Source organism: Leptinotarsa decemlineata, unplaced genomic scaffold (assembly GCF_025532065.1).
Source record: "Leptinotarsa decemlineata unplaced genomic scaffold, Ldec_3_MD MMD2_tig00078346_RagTag_RagTag, whole genome shotgun sequence".
In the NCBI taxonomy this organism is placed as follows: domain Eukaryota; kingdom Metazoa; phylum Arthropoda; class Insecta; order Coleoptera; family Chrysomelidae; genus Leptinotarsa; species Leptinotarsa decemlineata.
Window position 1 is genome coordinate 4,642,404 of NW_027412724.1, and position 23,163 is coordinate 4,665,566.

At 33.0% G+C, this 23,163-nt stretch overlaps 2 protein-coding genes across 3 annotated transcripts in view; both read right to left on the minus strand.

Moving 5' to 3' along the window:
- The window catches only part of CdGAPr (GTPase-activating protein CdGAPr), a 142,530-nt gene extending 130,685 nt beyond the window's left edge, over positions 1 to 11,845 (minus strand). The window contains exon 1 of the mRNA XM_074185792.1: positions 11,687 to 11,845. The gene's annotated coding sequence lies outside the window, so the exon portion shown is untranslated. The remainder of the gene's footprint in view (positions 1 to 11,686) is intronic.
- An 8,567-nt stretch (positions 11,846 to 20,412) lies between these two features.
- LOC111504827 (uncharacterized) overlaps positions 20,413 to 23,163 on the minus strand; it is a 116,672-nt gene continuing 113,921 nt past the window's right edge. For both annotated transcript variants that reach the window (XM_074185829.1, XM_023159533.2), the window contains exon 3: positions 20,413 to 20,942. In XM_074185829.1, the coding sequence (XP_074041930.1) occupies positions 20,554 to 20,942 (389 nt within the window). In that variant the 3' untranslated portion in view covers positions 20,413 to 20,553. The remainder of the gene's footprint in view (positions 20,943 to 23,163) is intronic.

The window sequence follows — 23,163 nt, forward strand, 5'->3', positions numbered from 1 at the left end:
ATGAATTTGATCATCAGTGATTGTCTTCAATGACAATGATTTATGTATGTATCTGTTCAACTGTGAGTGGTTCGAAAGTTTGAGTTATGGATCATTTTTGCTATTTTTTCAACAAGAAACAGTAGAATAAATTATGTTTTTTTCAATAATAATAAAAAAAAATTTGCATAGTTTTTTAAATGATGAATTTGAGTACACATGGAGCTCTCAGCGAAGTTTCATGAGATTATTGTAAATATATTTTATTATTTTATGGAAATAGATTTTGTTTCGTCAAAACTTCGATTTACTTATTTCATTTTCCTATTTTGAGATCAATTTCTTACTGAAAGGATTGTTCCAATATTACATTACGTTACAGAACATTATGTTGGAATAACTAAATATTTGTGAAATAATCACCCAACTATGATTCATGATACAATCAATGTTTTTATCGATCCCTATTATACAAATGTAAAATATATATATATATATATATATATATATATATATATATATATACCTATTAAGATCTATTTTATATTTTTTGAACCATAATGAAGTCAACTATGAACAATTTTTTTAACGAGCGGCTTGATAATTAATGTTTCATCGTTTTATACGTTTATTGATGTTGCTATCAAATACTTAATTGTCTGTAATACCCTGTTATTATGAGATTGTTCTCTTATCACTAAATAATTACTTCAGGTGTAAGTTCTTTATCTACTGAAAACAGGATGAATGATTCCAAGAACCACGTACTAATGAATCACTTAATGATTCCAGATAATTTCGTTAGCCATAGAAATCTCTTCAGAGTGAAGTTCAAGCACTACAGAAAAAATCTTGCGACGCTCTAAGAGCGGTGCCTGTGCGAAAGTAGCGGTTCACATTGGATTTGAACCGCTGGTGATTAAATTCATTTGGAAAACCGGTGTCAAGAATTTTACTCCATATAAACGCAGTTCACCAAATGAAAGAGTTCATAAACAGTAAAGTTCGAGGTGTACTGAGTTAAACCTCAAAACTATGAGCACCCACAGGCGTCGTTTTCATGATATCTACCGCTATTGGTGACATCAAATATGCCAAGTCATTTGAACACCTCTCGTGGAAGTATGTTTCAAACCTTATTGATAACAAACAGGTAGGTAGGTACTCGACAGGTATCAAGGTAAATTATATTAGACCATTTGCAAATAAAGGAACAGGTTCGTGTATTCGGTGAGTTTGTCTGGTTCACAACTTGAAATTCGTGTTAAATACAGATAAAGCTCCTGAAAATATGACGTGAAGAAAAATGTATTTTACTGATTTTACGGCACGCAAAATAAATTCAATTGAATTGAAGGGGTTATATTTTTAGGAGTGATTAATCAGAATAACATATAGGCTACAATTTACAAAGGTGCTGTGTAATTTTGTTCATAATATAACAATGAGTATTAAGTAAGTGTGCGCTGCCTATACTGTTGGAGTTACATGAATATAAGGTACCGTAAGATTGATTATCTTGAATAGTTCTAAATAAAAGTCCGCGATAGCATATATCTATAATGAGCCATTAATACAATTAAATTGGATACTTTTTTCACAATGCACATTTTAAAATATCTCCCAAATTCCCATAAAAGTTGATACAATCGTCGTTTTGAGTACTTAATATAGATAAACTTTGTCTTCTACAATAGGTAATTTGGACGAATCTTTTAAAAGTTATCACGATAAGATTAACTTGACGCAACGCAGTAAGCCATTACGCGTCGCGTCTACTATAAGACGACGGTCTAAACAATGAAGCGCCATCGCCGAGAACACGACCCGAAGGCGGGCAGACGCGTGAAGGCAGACATCATTGACGGTTGTATTAGTTTTGCGATTTTTTTTTATAGGTAACATTATTCGGTTCTCGGAGCTATTCATTACATAGTGCAGTTGGGATATTTTTTTAGTTACTGTATTTTCAAAGTAAAAATATAAATTACTAGTTGTTTGCCTGCGGCTTCGCCCGCGTAGAATTTGGTTTGTCACATTAAGTTCCGTGACAGACCATTTCAAACAAATAGTTACAATATTTTTTATTAACCCACAACTTCAGGTTTCCAACTTCAAAACTGATAAAATTCAATACAATCTTTGAACCCCTATTTTCCCCTTTGGGGGTGGAAATTCCTGATTCCCTTACTTGATGCTTATTTACGCTATACAAATAACCTACCTGCATATTTCAAGATTCTAGGTCCAGTAGCTTCGGCTGTACGTTAATATAAGAGTGCCAGTCAATCAATAGGTACCCATACATACAATACTAGCTTGTTTCCCGCTGTTTCATTCCAGGTCATGATCTATCTATATGCCAACTTACATTTGAATCCATTGAGCTGTTCAGGCGTGAAAAAGTAAAAAACGTAAATACATACATTACAATCATCCATCCTCACAAACTTTAGGCATCAATAATATTAGCAGGAGTATGATTACCAATGTATTTCATCTAATCCCTTCAGTTTTTTTGGTGATGATATTCAATATTGTATAAGTGGGTACCAATTGATAGTTTTGTAAACTATCAAGTGGAAATCCCACATTGAAGTTTTTTTTTAATAGGAGAAATAACACTATTTTTGTTTTTCCATTCTCTGTATACATCTGGACTTGTTTTTGAATAACTTTTTTTTGGGATATATTACGAAAAATGGTTTTCTTTCCAAGATGTATAGTTCGTATCTCACTTTACGATATTTTTGCACAACAGCATTGCCTCCGTCACTCGTTGCATATAGTAATTTTTTAAGGAGTCAGAACATTTGTTGTATTAAGAATATTGTCAAATATTTCCCTCAACGTTGTCAGTAACAATAAATGGATACTAGTTAGTTAACACTAGAAGTCTTTTTTATGTGAGGACAATAGTGTCCTCTATATTGTAAAAATTCTTAATATCATGAAAAGAGTTATAGGGTTATGAAATTCTTCATCGGAAAAAGTTATCAAAAGTCATCTTCCTCTAACGTGACAAAATGTGACAAATTTTAAGGGTCAACTACAAAAATTAGACAGATAACACTAGTATCCTGAACATTCACCCATTTCTATAATACGAAAATACAGCAGCGGCAGTTTTCCCTTTCATATACATTTCCACATCGGCAGTTGATTCCCACAAAAGCTGCCGTCACAAGGAAAAGGACGTTTCGATGCCTTTTTACGACAAAACATCCAACGCTCGCCGCGAATTTGAACACGTCCAGAGAAATTTAATCTTTTAGTCGATAAAATCGTTCCGTGAAAATATTCAATCAACCTATTTACGATACCAAGCACAGTAAATGAAAATTTATGAGACCTAATAAACAGTCAATCTTGGCTAGTGGTCGTGATAAATGGGTTTCGAATTGAATTAGAGAAAGAGGAGGAAAATGTCGGTGAAATCGTAAAGTGATAAGATTTTCCATGACACGACGGCGAACGATTAGAAGTAGGATTCAACCTAATTTCCATCGCAAACTAATAACTCATCCTGCTTCTCGGCCCGCTTAATAAATCAGGTTGGCGATGTTCAAAACATTCCGAACAAGAAGAGAATCTTTAAAAAAGTCGTATCAGTCGAGGCGTTGGAAATAGAACAGAAATGCGAGCTACTCGTGTGTCAGTGAACTTTCACTTTCGCAATTAAATTCGGCATTGACAGTAATGAAATGTCGATATAAATGCTGGACGAGGGGATCTGAAATATTCGAACGTTTCTTATCGGATAATTACGGTAATTGAAGTAAATACATTTCGTAGAAGGCCTTTGCCTCAGTTCGTTATCAAGGACTTTAGCTCCTGTCGTACTTTCTTTCTGCAAGATTCAAGAATCTCCCAATTTGCGACTACAGTTTGCGGCTCTTAATGATCAGATCTTTTGACTCAAGTACATTTTGCGACAATGTTTGAAACAGGTAAAAATTTTGAGGTACATTTAGTACTCTAGTGTCAAATAACAATAGGTCCAGAACCCTATCAATTAAATATAGGCACAGAACCCTTCTGTGGGCCAGCGAAGAGAAGTATAAAGATTTTTTTATCCATCTTTTTAGGGTATTTTTACCTTTCACAATCTGAAAAAAATTAAAATTATAATGACGAACTTTATACAAGTGAGGAAAGGGCAAACTTTGTAGTTTACCCCGATAAGTTACTGCGTTTCGGAGGCAGTCATTCCTTTCCTGATTATTCATTTCTCAAGTTCTTCGACAGATTTTCCTCCAAAAAAATGCCTTTCGTTGAATATTAAAGTACAAAGACATCTATCAATTCGTGGATGCCAGCCAAATCGTTAAATTGGTGAAACAAGCTTCCAAGAATGAAGCAGGCGAAAAAATTCATAAACAAACACTCTCCAAATTCATGGAAGATCTGTTAAATGAACTACAATGACATGAGTATGGGCATGGGCGTGGTGAAATGAACTCCATGCAGATTCTGCCGGGAGGAAGATGAAACGGCACTATATGTGTTATGTGGATCCGGAGCGTTAGCAAGGCTAATGGGAGCGGAAAGCTGCGATAAGTTACGAAATCAATTCGTCAAAATTCGCACGACAACGCACGAACGATCCAAACACATGACCGTATCGTTCGTCAGTTTGCGACCGACTAGATGCGAATGGCGAACCGATCCCGTTCTGCTAGGATTTGATTGCGATCTAGTGTGAAAATAGTTACAATAATGTATTGAAATGTGTCCTTTCTCGTTCGAAAATAAGAAAAATAGTGGTCATCGTCCACAAATGAGAAAATTCACCGAACTTCTTTCTTTTTGCATAAATGGGATTCACTCAGATTTCCCGCCTTCGTCGATGTCGCCTGATGTGCCTGATACGACGATAAATCAAAAGTGATAATTCCAAAGCGAAAAATTCTTCATCAGAATAATTTAAAAAACACGTTCCAAATAACCAACTCACCTACTACGAATCCGGATGAATACTGAGGCAATGGACGAAGAATTCGTTTCTTCGCAGTTCGCAGCTTTCCGCTTCTAGTGGACGAGAGGCCTAAGCCCTTCCGTCCACTTTTGGAGTCTCATTAGGTTTGTTCTGGTTCAACGAAATACAGGTTCTAGGACGTCAGGATCATGCGCAGTTGATATAGAGCGTTCTGGTTTATTGAGGATAAGTTCGGATTGATGAATTCTCTGTTCTGGTTTCGACTGCGAAATGATCCTAAACTATCTTGAACCGTCGCGAATCGTTCTTGCTCTCGAGGATGAACTGTTCCCGTTGCTCATGCACATTCATGTGGAATTTTGTTTGGACTATTTTCAAGGATGTTTTTTTATTTATTTGATTTAAATAATTAATGATTGAGGTTAGATAACATTTGAACTGTCTACAAGGATACTCTACATAACAAAATGGAAATGATCAACAGTGTTTTCTCGTCTTCATCTCTTCATATATACGATAGGTGGCACAGTGGTCTCCTCAAAATGCGTTCAGGTTTAACCAAGTGTGCGAGACTATTTCGGACTGTGAGATTTTTTTGCTTGTACACATCATGTCTTGTCTATTAAAGATAACAAGCTAGATGAAGAGCTCTGATCTACGAAGGTCACAATGAAACAGGCCAAATGTCAACTCTCCTATCAATCTAATCTAATCAATTAACAATCTGGTAATATTGATACATGTATGTTCAATAAAACCTCAGACATAAGTCGCCTTTATATCGTATAGTATACCATATATGAATAAATAAACAAAAAATAGACATTTGCTACTACATTTAGGCGGGAATTTAGCTGCAAAAATATCTAAATAGATATTTTATTAATTAATCGAATTGAAATGAAATATGCATTCTATCAAATTCATTAGTTTTATAATGATGTATTGAGTTTTTATGTGTCCTTGTTTTTTCTTAATTTCTTAATCATAACTTTTTACATGTGGTTGGTGCTCTGTATTTTTATTTATTTTTCAAGTTGAAATTCCTTCAAAACATCTATGAATTTATACAAATTAGGATGAGGTTCATAATGGTACGATACGCTCGAATTCATAGTTTTTAAAACTATTTCTGAAGCTTCAGCCCACAATGAAGTTAGGACTTATTAATATAATTTTCCAGTAAATAATCACATTTTTGCAACAGCCTCTTACTTCATCAAGATCTAATATATAATTCAAACTAATATCGCAGCCATTTTTCTATTTCCTATGTTTTTTTCAATATCCAACAGACAGCCCTAGTTTATGAATTTTGCGCCAAAAATAGAAATCTGTTTTTCCATTAACCAACTGTCGTACCCCTACGAACGACAACCCTCAGAAGTCGAAACTTGTGAGAACTAAGGACTAACGAGGTCTTACCTTTTAACGTGTAATTCCTTACACGGATTGGACGATAACAAGTGAAAATCAATCGTTCAGGCTGGGCACCCACGTCGAACCGACCGGCTACCGACCGATGGAATTGAAAAAGCTTGCCGAAATGAAATCGATAACCAACTTTTTTAGATTTAGGGTACATATCGCTAAGAGCAAAAAAAAAGTAGTCTCAAAATAAAAAAAAGATTTTGATAAGTACATTTTTCTTTGTATGGTAATAAACAAAACACCAGAGGTATATAACGGTCATTAGTTTCTCCATGGATTCTGAAGAGTTGCATAAAAACATTTTGGCATGTAGGGAATGTACTATCTATATGCAGAACATAACATTTGCCAATTAATTTTAGATGAAAATATTAGTTTTATTTTCCTAACCATTTACGATAACAAAACTTTAATTTCTGTTGGTTTTTATATTTATGATAAAACTAACCGAAACTTGATGAAAATCCCTCACAATAAGTACTGTACTGTTTGATGGGTGACGTTCGAAGATGCTATCGTATAGCGAAACACCTGTCGCAGTTTTGTAAACCTCCAATTGAGAATCTCACATAGAAGTGTGTTTTTTGAATACATTCTTATATTCAACTCATCAATAAGAATTGGGCTTTCTCCAACAATTTTGGAAGTAATGCAACATTTTTGGCGGTCGGATTCGTACTTCCCCGCATTTTGAACTAACGATCCCGTTTCTTTTATGAATCCATTGTTATTTTCAACAAATGAAAATTCCAAGAAAATGAATGTAAAATGTAATTTACCCAACTGCCCAGGTACCTATACTTGAAAAGTCATTATCGAATTATCTTTAAACAGGTAATAAATTTGGGCCTCAGGCCCAAAATGTACATGAGAATAAATTTAAATATTATTGATTGACGTTTTCCATAAGGATTATTAGAGGTGCATATTGTATCTGCCCTCTGGAATCGACCGCCTTGGTAGTTGATAAGTTCACAAGTTGAAAAACTAGTAGATTTAGTAGATATGTTTTATTTGAATATTTTGAAAAAAAAAATAATTGTGAACTTAATCGAATCCATCAACTTATACCTATGTTTGTGAAGTTATTCACATCAACAAAGTTCAGTGAGAGAAAAATATTTACCTTCAGCGTCTTTGTATACTAATCATCTTTCAATAAAATATTCCTACTGATGGGCTTAAGGGCTGGAAATATTTTGACAATTCTTATGAAAAATTTATTTTTTGCATCTACAAGATGCAAGTTTTACAGGCCGTCTAAGGAGGTGAAAATGGGGTGAAAATTCAAATAAAATAAGTAAAAATTTTTTTTATGTTAAACGGTTTCATTGAGAAACAAAGATAATAATGATATAGATGATGTACTAAAAACTGAAAAATAATTCGGAATGTCCTAGGTAGCCGTCATCACACCACTCAACTCAGCAATCTATGATAATGATCAGATGAAAAAATAATAAAATCGTTGGGCGTAGCGTAACCTGAGTAAATATGTAAATACTACGCCCAACTATTTTTTTTTTAATCTGATCGTAGATTGCTGAGGAGTGGTGTCAAGCCTTCTACCTAGGACCCTCCGAATTATTTTTTAGTACATTATCTACGTTATTATCTTTATTTTTTCAATAAAATCGTTCAAGATACAATCTTTTTTACTTATTTTATTTTCCAGTTTTAAGTTTCTAATTTTGTTACTCAATTCTTATTATTCTGTTTAGTTCATTTAATGCCCCAGTATTACAAGGTAACATGTAATCCGCCGTTTCGTAGCTGCGACTATCTTGAATTTGCATCTTTTTCAAAGTGTATTACTCTTCTACTCGTCAAGCCCCGACATTTGATACTCATATTGACGTAGTTGTGAAAAAATATGTAATCCGCCATTTTGTAGCTGCGGCCATCTTGGATTTACGATGATACATCGCTACTAAATGTGTGTACCAAATATCAGATCAATCTGTAAACAGGAAAGGGGTCAAATTTCATTTACTAAATTTGATCCAAACAAACAAACAGAGCCAAGCTAAATAAAAACTTTTAAAAAATATAATTGAAATACATATCTGGGAACCTACAAGAATGAAACAAGTTATTTTAGTTACCGATTCGTCAAGATAAATTTCACGTCTGATTTTTTTCAGGTCGTTTAAAGGAGCGAAAATGTGGCGAGAACAATCATAAAAATTAGCTGTATATACCTTTGACATTGAAATCGATCAATTTAGTAAGATCTGGCTTCAACTTTTCTTTTACAGAACTGGAAATAGTCTTGTAAATAGTCTAATGTTTCGTCGGTGCGAGTAGCTGGAATCTTGTTATCATTTCGTACCTCCAACCTTAGTAAGTAATAAAATAGGCCTCTGAAGATGGCAGTCAGACAAGACGGCTGATTGTCGGAACGAAATTCCTAAACAACGGCCCAAACATCCGAAACCACAAACAGCAACCCAGAGTTCAAAAACAAATACTATTCCCAATCGCCAGAACTTCATTATTCTTTTGGACGCGCGTTTCACCAACCAAGTTGGCGTCTTCGGAAGGTGATAACATTTTTTCATCATTTCTATAAGAAATAACAGGAAAATAATTCATAAATAATTTGCATAAATAATGAAATGATCATGAACGAACGAGGTCAAACATTCGTTTACTGATGATTCCAAAACTACTCCGTTTGGAATCATTGGGAACTTTCCTTAATTTTTTTCAAAAGTCATTATTCGAAACTGCAAAAAAGTTTCAAGTTGCCTTCTGAAGTGAACTATGTAATTTAATTCATTCCTTGATTTTTCAATAAAGATTACATTTGACGAACATTTATTTGTAACTGCAAAATGTGAAAGTTTATTGAAACTTAATGTTGAGCGCCATTCATTACTTCATCTTGTTTGATTTAATATGAGTGAAATGTGGTTCCAGAAAAAACTTGGGCCCATTTTCATCTGATTTGAAATTATTAAAATAATGAAGGTAGAAATTTATTTTTAAACATTTTCTTATGTAGTAAGTAAATACTTTAGTTTTTCAACCAACATTCCACATGATAATGAGTATTATGATCAGTTTTATGAAATGAATTACCACAAAATAAACAAGTCACCAATCACACATATAAGTATTATGATCTTTTCTTAATATAATAACAAAAAACAGTCCTTGGGAAAGAAATATTTTGAATTTCTACTTCTCCATCTGTATACAAACATGTGTGAATCTTCCAAAGAAAGGATGAAAACTTTTAATTTCAAAATAAACTCTTTACAAAGATGTGCAGATCATGCAAAGAAGTAACTTTCAGACAGAAACTAAAAGAAAAAGCCTTCTCCAAAAAATTACTTTCATATAAGCGTTGAATTACACAAAAGAAAAAATACTTTCGAAACAACTACTTTTATATGAACATTTCAAAATTTTGGAGTTGAAAACCCAAAGTAGATACTTTTAAAAGCAAAAAATAGTAATTCAAGAGTTTTTGTTAGTCATTAAACAATGGCTAAATTCATCTACACCTTTGATTCTCTTGAAAATACGTCTTTTTTCAATGCTCCAACAATAGTAAAAGCAGTTTGATGATAGAAATGATAATAGAAATATTTTCATTCACTTCTCAAGGAGATCGAAGCTAAATTCTATTATATGAAAGAGATCAGACCAAAGTAAAACAGTGAATATTAGAGTGAACATTGATATATTTACTTTATAAGGTTTGCCATAGGACTGATTTTTCAGATTGAAAATTTCGAATTTCTATTAAACTATACTTATATTTTCATCAGAATTCCATTTTAATTCATGGTCGAATTCCAGTTCAATCTTCCTCTTGAAGATGATTACTTGGCGATGGAAACACATGTCGAGGTGTTAAAATAACGGTTTTGGGAAAAAAACTAGTAATATTCATTACTTCACCAAAGGTTCCAAACAGTGCATCACAAGAATTCCATAGTCTTATTTGCCTCAACAACTTCAACTTGTTGAAAAAAAATGAAAAAGTATACCTCTTTCTTCAATGTACTGATTAAATGATGACAAAGGATATCGAAACTATAGACATAAACATTGACAGAGATTTTTCTTGGATTTTTTGAAACTGTAAGGTTATTCATAATGGCTAGATGAAATAGATGAAAAAAAGGAATTACTTAAAATGCAGAGTTGGAAAATAGTAACGAGAGGAGTTCAAAAAAATATTTGAAATAATCCTGGCAGATTGTCGAAAGGTGTGATATTCCTGGTGACATATTGAATGTTTACCCAGAATCTTTAATACTCGCAGAGCAAATTTTGATTACATTTTGTGTTAGGAATCACACGTTGAAAGGTAAGACCTCGTTAGTCCTTAGCTCACACAAGTTTCTCAACTTCTGAGAGTTGTCGTTCGTATGGGGGCGACAGCTGATTAAGGGAAAAACAGATTTTAAACAGATTTATTTTAAACAGATTTCCTAGGTGAAATACAAACATGAAACAATACATTTATTGTAACTTCTACTTTCTTTCTGAAATTCAACACTCAATTGATTTTATGAATAGAAGGAGACAGAGTTGAAGGATGAAGAATTCAACTACCTACTCCTTTTGATTTGCAGGTTTTACATATAATGACTGACTCTAATTCTAATAAGTTCAAGGCCATTTCAAATCATTAATTGAGGTAATTGGAATTACAAAATATCTAGGTACAAGATTTTGTTCATGTCTGAGATCGATGTGAAAAAATGACAAAATAGTCATTGACCCAAAACCAAAATAAATGTCTAAAATAGCTGGAAAATAAAAGCAAACTGAACATGGAAGCTTAAAGACCATCTATTCAATTTGAATCATAAATAGAAACAGGAAGAGAAATGATTAATAGGAGTCTCTTCTACAACTAGATTAACCATGCATTCAAAATTAATTAATAAATTACTGTGAAATGCTTTGAAATTAATCTGAATGATAAGTTGGCACTTCACAATATATCAAGCAATTCATGTCATTTATTCTACTGTAGGAAGCATTGAAATAAAGACGAGACAACGGGAGTGCCGCAGCAAAAAAAGAAAAATGAAAATAACGCAATAAGATGTGTATATGTGTACTGAATACAAAATTAGTGTAGCTTGAAATGTCATGCAGCTTTATCATCCGTGAGGCATAAAATTTTGCAATTGTGCAGTTAGGAAGAAACGTATTGAATTACATTGATAGATCATGTGTCTCAAGAATAAACACATGTTAACCAAAAATTACTTTTAAATGTAAATAAATATTGCTTTGAAAACAGCAAAAATATTGGAATGGGAAAATATTGTCTTGTACCCTATGAATAAAAACAAAGAATATGCTCACCAGATAACGTATGTCTTTTAAACATTTCAGGCAAAGTTTTCAACACTTTTTCACACACAAATTAGTTTATAAGCTTTAATATTCAGCACAGATGCACCTCAAACCGATTTCTATTATGACTGCCATTTTAAGTTTCAGCTTTCTGACAAACCAAACTTGACGTTTGACATTTGGAACACAGAACAACGTAGAATATAGAAGTGCAACATGGCCGTTACTGGGCGAAGCAATCGAGTAATTTGTTGACCTACAGGAGTGCTTATTTGCGATTGACGTGAAAATGACAGCAATTTTTACAGTTTCTATGTTGCTGGGCCAATTGACCACTTCATGCAATACGTTTCATCTCATAAATATATAACACTCGCATATGTAGTCAGAAACACAACTGCTGTGAAAATTGCAACCAGTTTTTTTATGTCAAACACAGATATAACCCAACTCTTAAGTCGAAAATATCTCTAATCACAGAAGTCTGTTATCAACGTTGCATTCAAGTTGACTCCAGATAAAGCGGACTGTGCAGAATCATTATTTCATAAAACATAATTTCAAAACGAATGTATTTCGGCAATTATTCGCAAGTTGACATCAACTGAACTGTGAACAAAATCTGAGAAGTTAATACATCAGATGTGAACTTGGTCCATTGAAAGGCCCTTAACATATGTCGATATTTTTTTTCTGCAACAGAACTGTATTTTATAATTTTTTACAACTAGCGTTAAATAATTCATTTTTATCAGTAAGAATATGGAATTACTCCATTTCTGGAGATAATGATGTGCTGACAAACAAGAGTAGGAACTTTTACCAAAAGGTAATGATTTTCCAAAAAAATACCTAAAACTTTCTTGAAATATCACAACCGATAACTGAAAAATCCGTCTGAACCTTACTTTGATATCGGAGCTAACCGATCGCATTTCTTTCCTCGCTTTCGTAAATAACGAACACAGAACCGATGATAGATCGAGCATTCAGATTTACGCATCTGTGACGAGATTTTGAAGGTCGTGTGAATTTAGTGCATGAAAGGATGATGACGGGTAAAGAGAAAATACAAATGATACTTTATTTATTCGTCTTCATGGAGCAGGGATGATAAAAAATATAATAGTTGACATGAAACCCGTGGGAAAATCGAAACTTTTCACTCATGATTAGTTCCAATGAAATTATGAAGTTAGTATGGCAGAATCAAGGTGGAAATCTTGCAACTTGACTATCCGACTACCTCATTAACAGAGCATATACTTTGTGCTTGCCCCGCTGGGGACCGAATCAGGTCTTTAGAGTTCGGCAGAGCCAAACTCTTACTTTCTGACCTGAAAGACCACTCACCATACAAACTAATCGGCTTCGTTAAGAAGCTGGGTTTGTTTGGCCGAGTGAGAATAGGTGTGACCCACAATAAACCCTTGCGGGTTGCGGTGGAGGGTCGAATAGACCCACTCACTTTGGACCTAACCTAACCAAACCTAGTATGGCAGAAGTAAATCACAGGTAAAAATGGTATTCTCTTAGTCACGACTGAATTTTAAAATCAGCTCTCTAGCTGATTGATAAATGTAGGGAGAGCACTTTCTGTTCTGAAAATCTAACGGGAGTACTCTTTGCATTTTTATACTTGGTGTAATTATTAACTGATTTTCAGTATTTTTTATTGGAGACCTGTTGGGAAATCGAATTGGTATTATATATGGTCATACATTTTTTTCACAAGTTTCTTGTGCATTGTCTCTTCAAAATAACGAAAGAATTATAATAGGTCCTCGCATCCCAGCAACCAGCAGATTATATTATGATATTTTCTTTTACTAGTAGCATGGTGATAGTGTTGTTGGGTCGCATTTGCCGATAATTTATGTTTTATTTGGACTGTACCAATATTGGACTTTGACAGAACTTGTGTAGTGTCAGTCCTAGATAAAGGCCCTACTAGTTTTACCAATGGAAAAAGCTATTATAGTTACGACTTAAATGCATCTAAAAACGCCTTCATTCACTTCATTACCATTCGCATTGGGCATATCAGTTCTCAGGGGCATTCGCATACCTTTGCGAATACATTGAAGCTGGTAATATGACTGCTACATGAATTGGGGAGAATTTCCAGCGATGATGGCGCTGCTCAAACGATAAACGGCTGATCGAAGTAACTTTATGTTGAACATAGATTGTGTTCATTGGTTATGTTTTGAATTGTTCATTTGTGAATTTAATGAATAGGCAAACTAAATTACTTACACTCACGGGAAGCATAAGAAACAACAATATATGAAACAGCTGACAGGACTGTGCTATGGTTTTGCCATCTGGCTTCGTCACAAGTATAATGAAGAAAAGAGAAACGAAACCTTTACCGCTTTTATTTGTAACGAACGTTAAGTGTTTGACTATTAAGTAAGCTAAGTATTTGACTATATATATATATTTTTTTTTTATTGATGCAACTAATTTTCCTTTATTTTGAGTATTTTAATAATAAATTCTACAAAAAGGATTTGAAGCTTTATATCTTCTATTAATTATCTGCGAGCGCTTTCGACAGTTGGTAGTACTGCAGTTTGAGGAGTGCCAGATGATGACAGTACTACCAACTGTCGAAAGCGCTCGCAGATAATTAATAGAAGATATAAAGCTTCAAATCCTTTCTGTACAATTTATTATTGAAATATATATATATATATATATATATATATATATATATATATATATATATATATATATATATATATATATATATATATATATATATATATATATATATATATATATATATATATATATATATATATATATAGAAGATGACAGTACGACCAGCTGTCGAAAGCGCTCGCAGATAATTAATAGAAGATATAAAGCTTCAAATCCTTTTTGTAGAATTTAAAATTGAAATATATATATATATATATATATATATATATATATATATATATATATATATATATATATATATATATATATATATATATATATATATATAAATCAAGAATGAAATACACACAAGAAAACTTGTGATGTTGGCACTGGCATTTTGCTAGCAGTTACTGTATTTTTGAAAGGTAAGACCCCGTTAGTCCTTTGCTCGCACAAGTTTCGACTTCTGAGGGTTGTCGTTCGTAGGGGTGCGATATCTGGCTAACGGAAAAAGCATATTTTAAATATATTGTAACGAATCTGAAGCCGCCCCTGACCCATACGTCAGCCAATCCAGCGAAAAGTCTAGGCGAGTACCGAATAGACTACGATGGACCTTTACCGATATAAAAGGTCGGATTCTCGTCCAGAGAGTTTGTGATAGTGAAATAATGGTAGAAATACATTTGTTTCAGACAGTTATTTCTTTAATTTGTTACAATATTTTTTTCAAACCTGCGGTACACATTTTGTGAGGAGTATTTACTAGTTTTTGTGAGGATTTTGAGAGTCAATTATTTCTGTGATTGAACATTGGAATAACGCTGTTGGTGTTATATTATCATAGTATAAAGATACTATAATATTATAAAGTGACAGAGTGGTCCTAATGAATTCTTAGTCCTGTGCTGGTATTAAACCAAATGAGCTAGCACTATATACTTCTTCTAAATAAGTACAACATAACGTCTGATGCTTTTCACCGATATTTCTACTCAGTGAAATTTGTGTTAGGCAGAGATTTTTATTCTTCAGTTATTTTATGTTATCTGTTATTCCATGAAATATAAAGTAGGTATATATTTATCATTAGTTGGGTCACTGGATTAGAGTGAAATATGTGAGGATTTTGTGAGAATTTTTTTAAAATTAGGGAGTAAAATACAAGTATATTGCCCTAAGTTTTGAATTATTTTGTGCAATATTCATTGGCAACAGTGGATGTTGCATTTTCCAGAAAATTAGTGAGAAGAATCGAATTGTATACCAACCACAATTTCAAGTAACACAAAATTTATCATGATCCAAGTTCAAACAAGCCCTTTCCTAATAAAAACACTTTCCTGAAGTTTCCCGTTTTAAATCATTAAGGATCAAAGTGTGTTCTATTCGTACAACTTAATCAATCATTGGAAGCTTCTATGCTACTCAAATATTTTCAATTTCAACGTTGTTTTAAGTTTCCATGAACAACGATTTCAGGAAAAGTTCAAAGCAAGATATTTTTCCTTGTGCTACCTGGTAGGTACTTCACTTCAATTGATGATGGAACTACTAGATGACGCCAGCTATTCAAATCACACTGCTAAATATCAAGAACACTGCCTTTGTTGAACGAGTAGCTGATGTGTTATATAACTTATCTCATAGATGGCAACTTTCTCCTACACTAATTATTACTTCAATATATTTCAAGTAAATACTTACAAAATATAAAAAATACATATCAAACATATAAACAGATTTGGAGGATATAAAATAAAAAAAAATATGAAATGAAGAAATGAGCATTCACTCAAATCAGGTGAAAAATCCAATGAAAATTGAAATGAACGAATGTTGAATCTGGTATTATGGATGCCATTGCAAAAATCATTTAATTGATTACTATTATTAACAATCATGTAAAATATTTGTATTCCTATTTTGGATCAAGTGACAACATTCGGTTTTTTATGTGATTGGACAGACTGAGTATATCATACATTTCAATTCAAGTGGAGTAAAATGATTTTTTAAAATTGCTTTTTGTTTGTATGGTTTTCAAATTATTCAAGGACTATATTTTATTGTATATTATTCGAGTAGTATACATAGCGGCCCATCAGATTGGTAAAAAAATATTTTTTCCCAAAAATTCAAAAACACGTTGAATTTGTTTATGAGGAAGTTGAGTTTTATCCTAAAAACATTACAACCTATAAGAACGAGTGTCATCCAGCAAACTTTTTAAATACCTAAGAATCGGAGTTAATAAAAAAATGGTATTCGTGCGTGTGATACCTCATTAAATGGGGCGTTTGTTTGAAGGTGATTGACAATGTTTCATGATGAATTTCACTAGTTCGGACTTCCATTGTCTAATATATAAAATGATTTGAAATCCCTGAAACAACTGAAAAAGGAGAATTAAAAATGAATACCTAGTTGGCCAACTCCCGCCAAACAGTCATCTCCCACTGAACCAGTGAAGCGAAAAAAAATGGAAAGCGGGGATAAGTGAAAGTATTCGAACGACCTATAAATAGTCATCTCTCGGAGGAATCAGTCCAGTCATCACCCGAAGACGATTGTAGATACTAACAATCGAAACGTCGTGAACTAACGTGGCTTGGAATCTCTTAAATTTTTTATATGTATTTTCATTTTATTTCTTTATGATTTTTATACTTAATTTTTATTTTTTGTTCAATCGTTCTATTGTTACTTGTATTTTATTTCACTATTCTTTCATTTCAGGTTATTTTTGTGTTATTTTCAGCTATTCATTTTTAATTCTCCTTTTTTAGTTGTTTCATGGATTTCAAAGCATTTTATATATTAGACAATGGAAGTCCGAACTAGTGAAATTCATTGAATGGGGCTTTCTTCGATTCCTTATTCCTTGGTAGGAATCGCACGTGAAAAGGTAATACCTGGTTAATCCTGAGCTCGCACAAGTTTTGACTTGTGAGACACTTACTTGTTTCACTATACCTTAGCATATTCTGGCGTTACAATACTGTACTGTGATAGGTAAAACCCGAAGATGCTATGGTATAGCGAAACACGTGTCGCGGTTTTGTAACATTTCAAGTGGATTTCTCACATTATAGTCTGTTTTTTGAATACGTTATCATGCATTTTCTTCAAGTATCGGCCAGTTCTATCATATTTTATCAGTTTTGTATATTGATGTTCTCATTTTTCTTCTTCTTTTTTGATCATTATTAGTGTGAAATCAATATTCACTATACGTTTTTCGGTTAAGTTTTTATTACAATTAGTATTACATGCATTTATATAATAAGGCTTGGGAAAATGAATCATTGCATATAATGTACAGAGTTTTATGTGTCTATGTAGTGTGTACTCGGATATATATTATATAAAGTCATTTTCCAAGGTTAAGTGGAAAAGTGCTACTTCTACGATTGGGTAACCGGTCAAAGGAGAGCAAAATTTTAATTTTTCTCTGCGTGCTTCACTCAGTTCAATAGTTGGTGTCATATGGTACTAAAATTTCAGATTAGAAATAAATCTGATGCATGCATTTTGGATTTTGAATTTTTTCAGACGATTTTGAATCAATATAGGTGCTATATACACTATCATGATATATTTCATCAGTTCGGACTTCCATTGTCTAATGTAGTATAAACTGATTTGAAATCCCTGAAAAAAATTTAAAAGATTTACCGAAAATAACAATTTTATTAACCAAAAAAACTGAAATTACAAATAAATAACATACAAGAAACAACCAAAAAAATAAAAAATTGAAATATTAATAAAAGCTGAAAATTAAAAAATATCATTAATAAAAAATGGAAAATAAAAATTAAAAGATTCCAAACCAAGTTACGTCACGACGTTTCGATTGTTAGTATCCACAATCGTCTTCGGGTGATAACTGGACTTATTCCTCCTAAATCCGACTATTTATAGGTCATTCGAGTGCTTTCACCTATCCCCTCTTCCCTCTCTCCGCTTCATTGGTTTTAACGGGAGATGACCGTTTGGCGGAAGTTGGTGATAGTTAAATGAAGACAAAATCAAAGAAAGACACTGATTTATTAAGCTCTCTTGAAAACACTCTCCCAACAAATATTCAATTGTTTTTGGTATGTTTACACTTGGAAATAACGAAGATATGCCAAAGGACACTAAGATCGCTCCTTCTCGCAACCTTACATCTTTGATCTTCTCGATGAATTCTTGTGAGTTCTTAACACTTGAGCTGGGTTGCGGAATCGATAGGGTTTCAAACTGTTTCGCTAACCATTTGGTATTATACGTAGGGGAACCTATGGCTGATACAATTGGTCGCACCGACTTGCCTGGCTTGTGGATTTCTAGCAGACCGTATATTTTGGGTACTGTGGGATTATACAGCGTGACTCACGGTCGATGGTAGGTTAGACGTTTCTGGAAAACGCAAAGCATGATTTTTCTGAAAATTTCACCTCTCACATTTCCTTACCTGTTCTATCGATCTAAAATATTTTCAGCATTGCGGCGTTGCCACTTCCATCAAAAAGTCCTAGCAACTTAATGGTTTTAAATGGAACACCCCGTATATTAATACATTTTTGGAATCGATCTGGTATTTTAATACTTTTTTGTTAATAATATCCTATACCTATCTCTATCTGTTTTCTGTGGCTGAAAGCAATGGGTATCCGTCAAACATAATGACGTTGGAAAAAGAAAAGTCTGGGATTTACGAAGTAAGCTGCGACGGTTGTGATAAGAAATATGTTGGTCAAACCAGACTGTATTAGCTCGATGCAAGGAACATGTTTCGTATGTTCGGTTTCATGGATCGGATAAATCTAGTTTCTCAATATGTCATAGAGAACGACCATATAATAAGTGAATAATGTTTAAAATTGTTGAGGCCGGTACATGACATCAGGTTTCTGGATGCCTTCGAAAACTTGGAAATCGAAAAGTGCAGAATGAGTTCTATGAATATCGACAAAGGCCATATTTCGAACAACCCTTTGTTTGGTTTTGTACGTAATAATTCTAAATAAAAAACTGATAGATATTAGAGATGATCACTAACATAGAGGAAATACATAACAAATTAGAGGGATAAAAAACAGGCAGTATAGCATAGGATCAATACAATAGTAGTTAGGTAATACTAACCGGTCTAGTTAGGTAATACTAACTACTATCTGTTAGGTAATACTATCAGGTAGTAGTAGTTAGGCCACTACGATATAAAAACACTAACATAGTAGTAAAATTTAGAAACAATGATCTGGAGAGACCGTAATTTTTGTTCTGGTGTTGTGAAAGTGTTTTAAATAGATTCATTTTACGCCAGAGGTTCCAGTATGAACGAATATGATTTATTAAGGCAGTGTATGTTAGTATACGAGCGTTTCAGTATCTATAATATTCATAAGCGTATTAATGTGGTCAACGAGTTTGAGCAGAGTCCATGTGGGGTTCAAGACACATGATTTTGCCAGTGGACTTTAGTGTGTCTTACTCGTTTCGAAGTTACATATTGCCGAAGGCACTCATCCGGTTTTTGGCGTTCCCAAAGATAATTATGGATGTATCAGAATTCCGTTTCATACAAAAGTTTTTATAAATTTAAACTAGATTTTTGATGTCTTTATTCAGTATATGTTCTGGAGAAGATTTTCCACGTCAGCGCGGAAAAATACAAATTTGTATCATTCGTATTTTGAACTTGACTGAAGTCTGAAGCATAAATAATGAAAGTAGCTGGGCAAGAACTGAACCTTGAGGAGCTCCATGGGAAAATTTAGATAATTGAAAGTAGGATCTTTCATTACTCATATAAAGAGACTCACTAACTTTGAATCTATCTATCTACCTACCCATCCTCAGGTTATTATTGTTATTCTAAAGTTGTTGCACGTAGTATTTCGACTTGGATCGAAGAAATTTTTTCGTCGAGCTTATTTCCGCTATCTTCATGGTTTGTTCGGTCATCTCATCAAAATCTCAAATGTAGTAATGAGTGATAATGAATGGAACAATATTATTTTTGTGGAAGGGATTACCTATGTAAGCACTATATTCCATGGTTTCGATAATTAAGAACAATATAAGATTTACGATACAAACTGTTTTTTATCTGAAGCTTTATATTTCTGAATCATTAGCGAAATTAACTATGTGAATACATTTTTTGATTACTTTTCATATATCTCCTATTTCTATCGTTATAACAATCTGTAGTAAAAATATTTCATCTTCTAGACTTCATCTGCATCGGTTCCATCTTCGGCTGCTGTAGTTGCCTCATCGGTTGAAGCTGCTGTTTCTTCCATAGTAACGGTTGTTCCTTCTGGAGACGTTAATTGCTCATCATCTGTAGCTCCATTAGAAGTAGTTGTTTGTTCCCCCTCAGTACCCATTTCATCAGTTGGACTTGTAGTTGTTTCTTGTGTTATTGTTGATTCTTCAGAAGTCGATATTGAAACGTTTTCTTCATCAGTCTTTGAGGAAGTAGGTGCTGATGCCATAGTTGCTGCGTCGCCAGCTATAACAGTTGATGCTGAGGATGTTTCAACAGCTTTTCTAGTTGCAAGTGTTGCAGATGACGTCGATATTGTGGAAGTACTTGTGGAAGTAGTCTGGGCATCTGGAAAATAATTGTACTGTATTTTATGATGTGATATTGTTTATTGTTCATACTGTTCATCTAAATCTAAACTCTTTAATTTGAGTAAATACGTTACGTGAAACATACTTGAGTATAGTTGACATTGTGATTCTGAAACTTTGATTCAACTTTGTTCTCCATCTTCAATAACGAAACCCTAATTATTTTGAGAGTGAGTTTAGACAAATAACAAATAACCAAAAAAGCTTTATAACAACTTCAAAATATATGCTCCCACAGGAGCAGAACATCATTTCTCGAACTAAGCAGAAGCAGACAACAACAACAGGTTTATCATCGCTCCATCTGCCTGTGAACGAGGTAACCAACAAGGTATAATCGACAAGGAAATCATTATATTAGAGGAAGAAAAAATCAACAACCTTTAAATTGACAAAATAAATTTATTAGAAGAGAAATTAAGCAGAATGACTTGTCAGAAATGTGAAAAAATGGAAGGTCTTTTCGAGGGTATAGATAAAATTATTGAAAAAGTGAATTGTTTGTCTTCTGTAGAACGAGCACCACGAGAAAACGTAATTCAATCAATGTATTCAAGTGTAGTTGCTAATAAATTTCCAAATGAATCAAAAACCACTCAACATACCCTTATTATCAAACCAAAATCTACGCAATCCGTAATGGAAACAAGGATGGATTTCGAAAATAATATTAATGTGGCGGATTTGAAAATAAATGTTGATAGAATTGGAACAACAAAGAATGGTGGATTGAAAGTTGTATGTAGAAATGAGGAACAGTGTTCAAAAGTGGAAAACGAAATCATCAAGAGATTAGAAAATAAGTATAAAACTGATTTCCAAAAACTCATAAACCCAAAAATTAAGATAGTTGGATTGCAATTAGAAAAAAAGATCAATGAAGAACAGCTCGAAAATCTAATTAGAAAACAGAATTCAATTGTAGATGACGTTGATACATTCAAAATTCACTATATAAACTATTTGGAAGGTACAAAAACATTTACCGTATTCGCAGAGGTGAACGAAAATCTTTTAAAAAAAATTTGCAGAACAACAGAAAGTTGTTCGTTTCTTGGCAAAATTGTATGGTTTTTGAAAACAATCGTTACTCAGTGTTTCAAGTGCTTCAGATTCAATTATACAACCAATAAATGCAGAAACAATCCCTCCCATATGCCCATGGTGTGGAGGAAGTCATTCTGAGAATACATGTAATACAACAAAAAAAGGATTAAAATGTCTGAATTGTGAATATTCCAGTCTGAAATATAATACACGTTTTGGTACGAGCCATACAGCGTCAGACAAGACTTGGTTTATACTTAAATATTATGAGGAAAAATTATACTCCCAAATTGATTTCAATGGCTGATGATGACAAGATGGAACTTCATGAAATATCTTCAATTTCCAAATTTCATTGTGTCTTTATCTAAATTCAAGGTCGATCAAAAATAAAATGTATGACTTGGAGGTCATAATCAACGAATTGAAGGTAGACATTGCTATTATATCAGAAACTTGGCTGACCAATGAAGAAGAAGAGTTCTATAATTTTCAAGGATTTTTGTCAGTATTCTCCAGTGAAAAGCGAAGAGTTGGTGGTGTAGGCATTTTCATAAAGAACAAATTTGAATTTCAAGTTAAAAAAAAGAAGAGGATCTACTGGAATTCATTGATTTAAAAATTAAGTCACTCAACTGTATTTTATGTGGTATATATCGTTCACCTAGGGTGATTCATCAAAATTTCTTGAATTTTATGGATGAAACACTTGAAAGTTTTAATCATTACAAATGTGATATTTTCGTTTTTGGTGATATGAATGTGAATATTTTATCTGACGATGGTAACACAAATCGATTATTGGATATCTATGAATCCAATAATGCATTTCTAGTCAATGATAAAATTCTTACTGGAGAAACAAATAGAAACTCTACACTCATTGATCATTTCATCACAAATTCAAAAAAAAAGATACATCTCTCTATTTCAAATATTTCACTGAGTGATCATAAAATTCATGTCTCCTATATAAATACACAGCATAAATTCGATGAATCTCCTATCGATTTTATTAAAATTAGAACATTTAACTATCAAATTCTTCAACAAAAATTCGCAAACCTTGAGAATACAATCCACCTTCATCCAAATCTCGATGATGCTTATGAACAGTCAATAGATACTTTGATTCATATTTTTCTTTACGA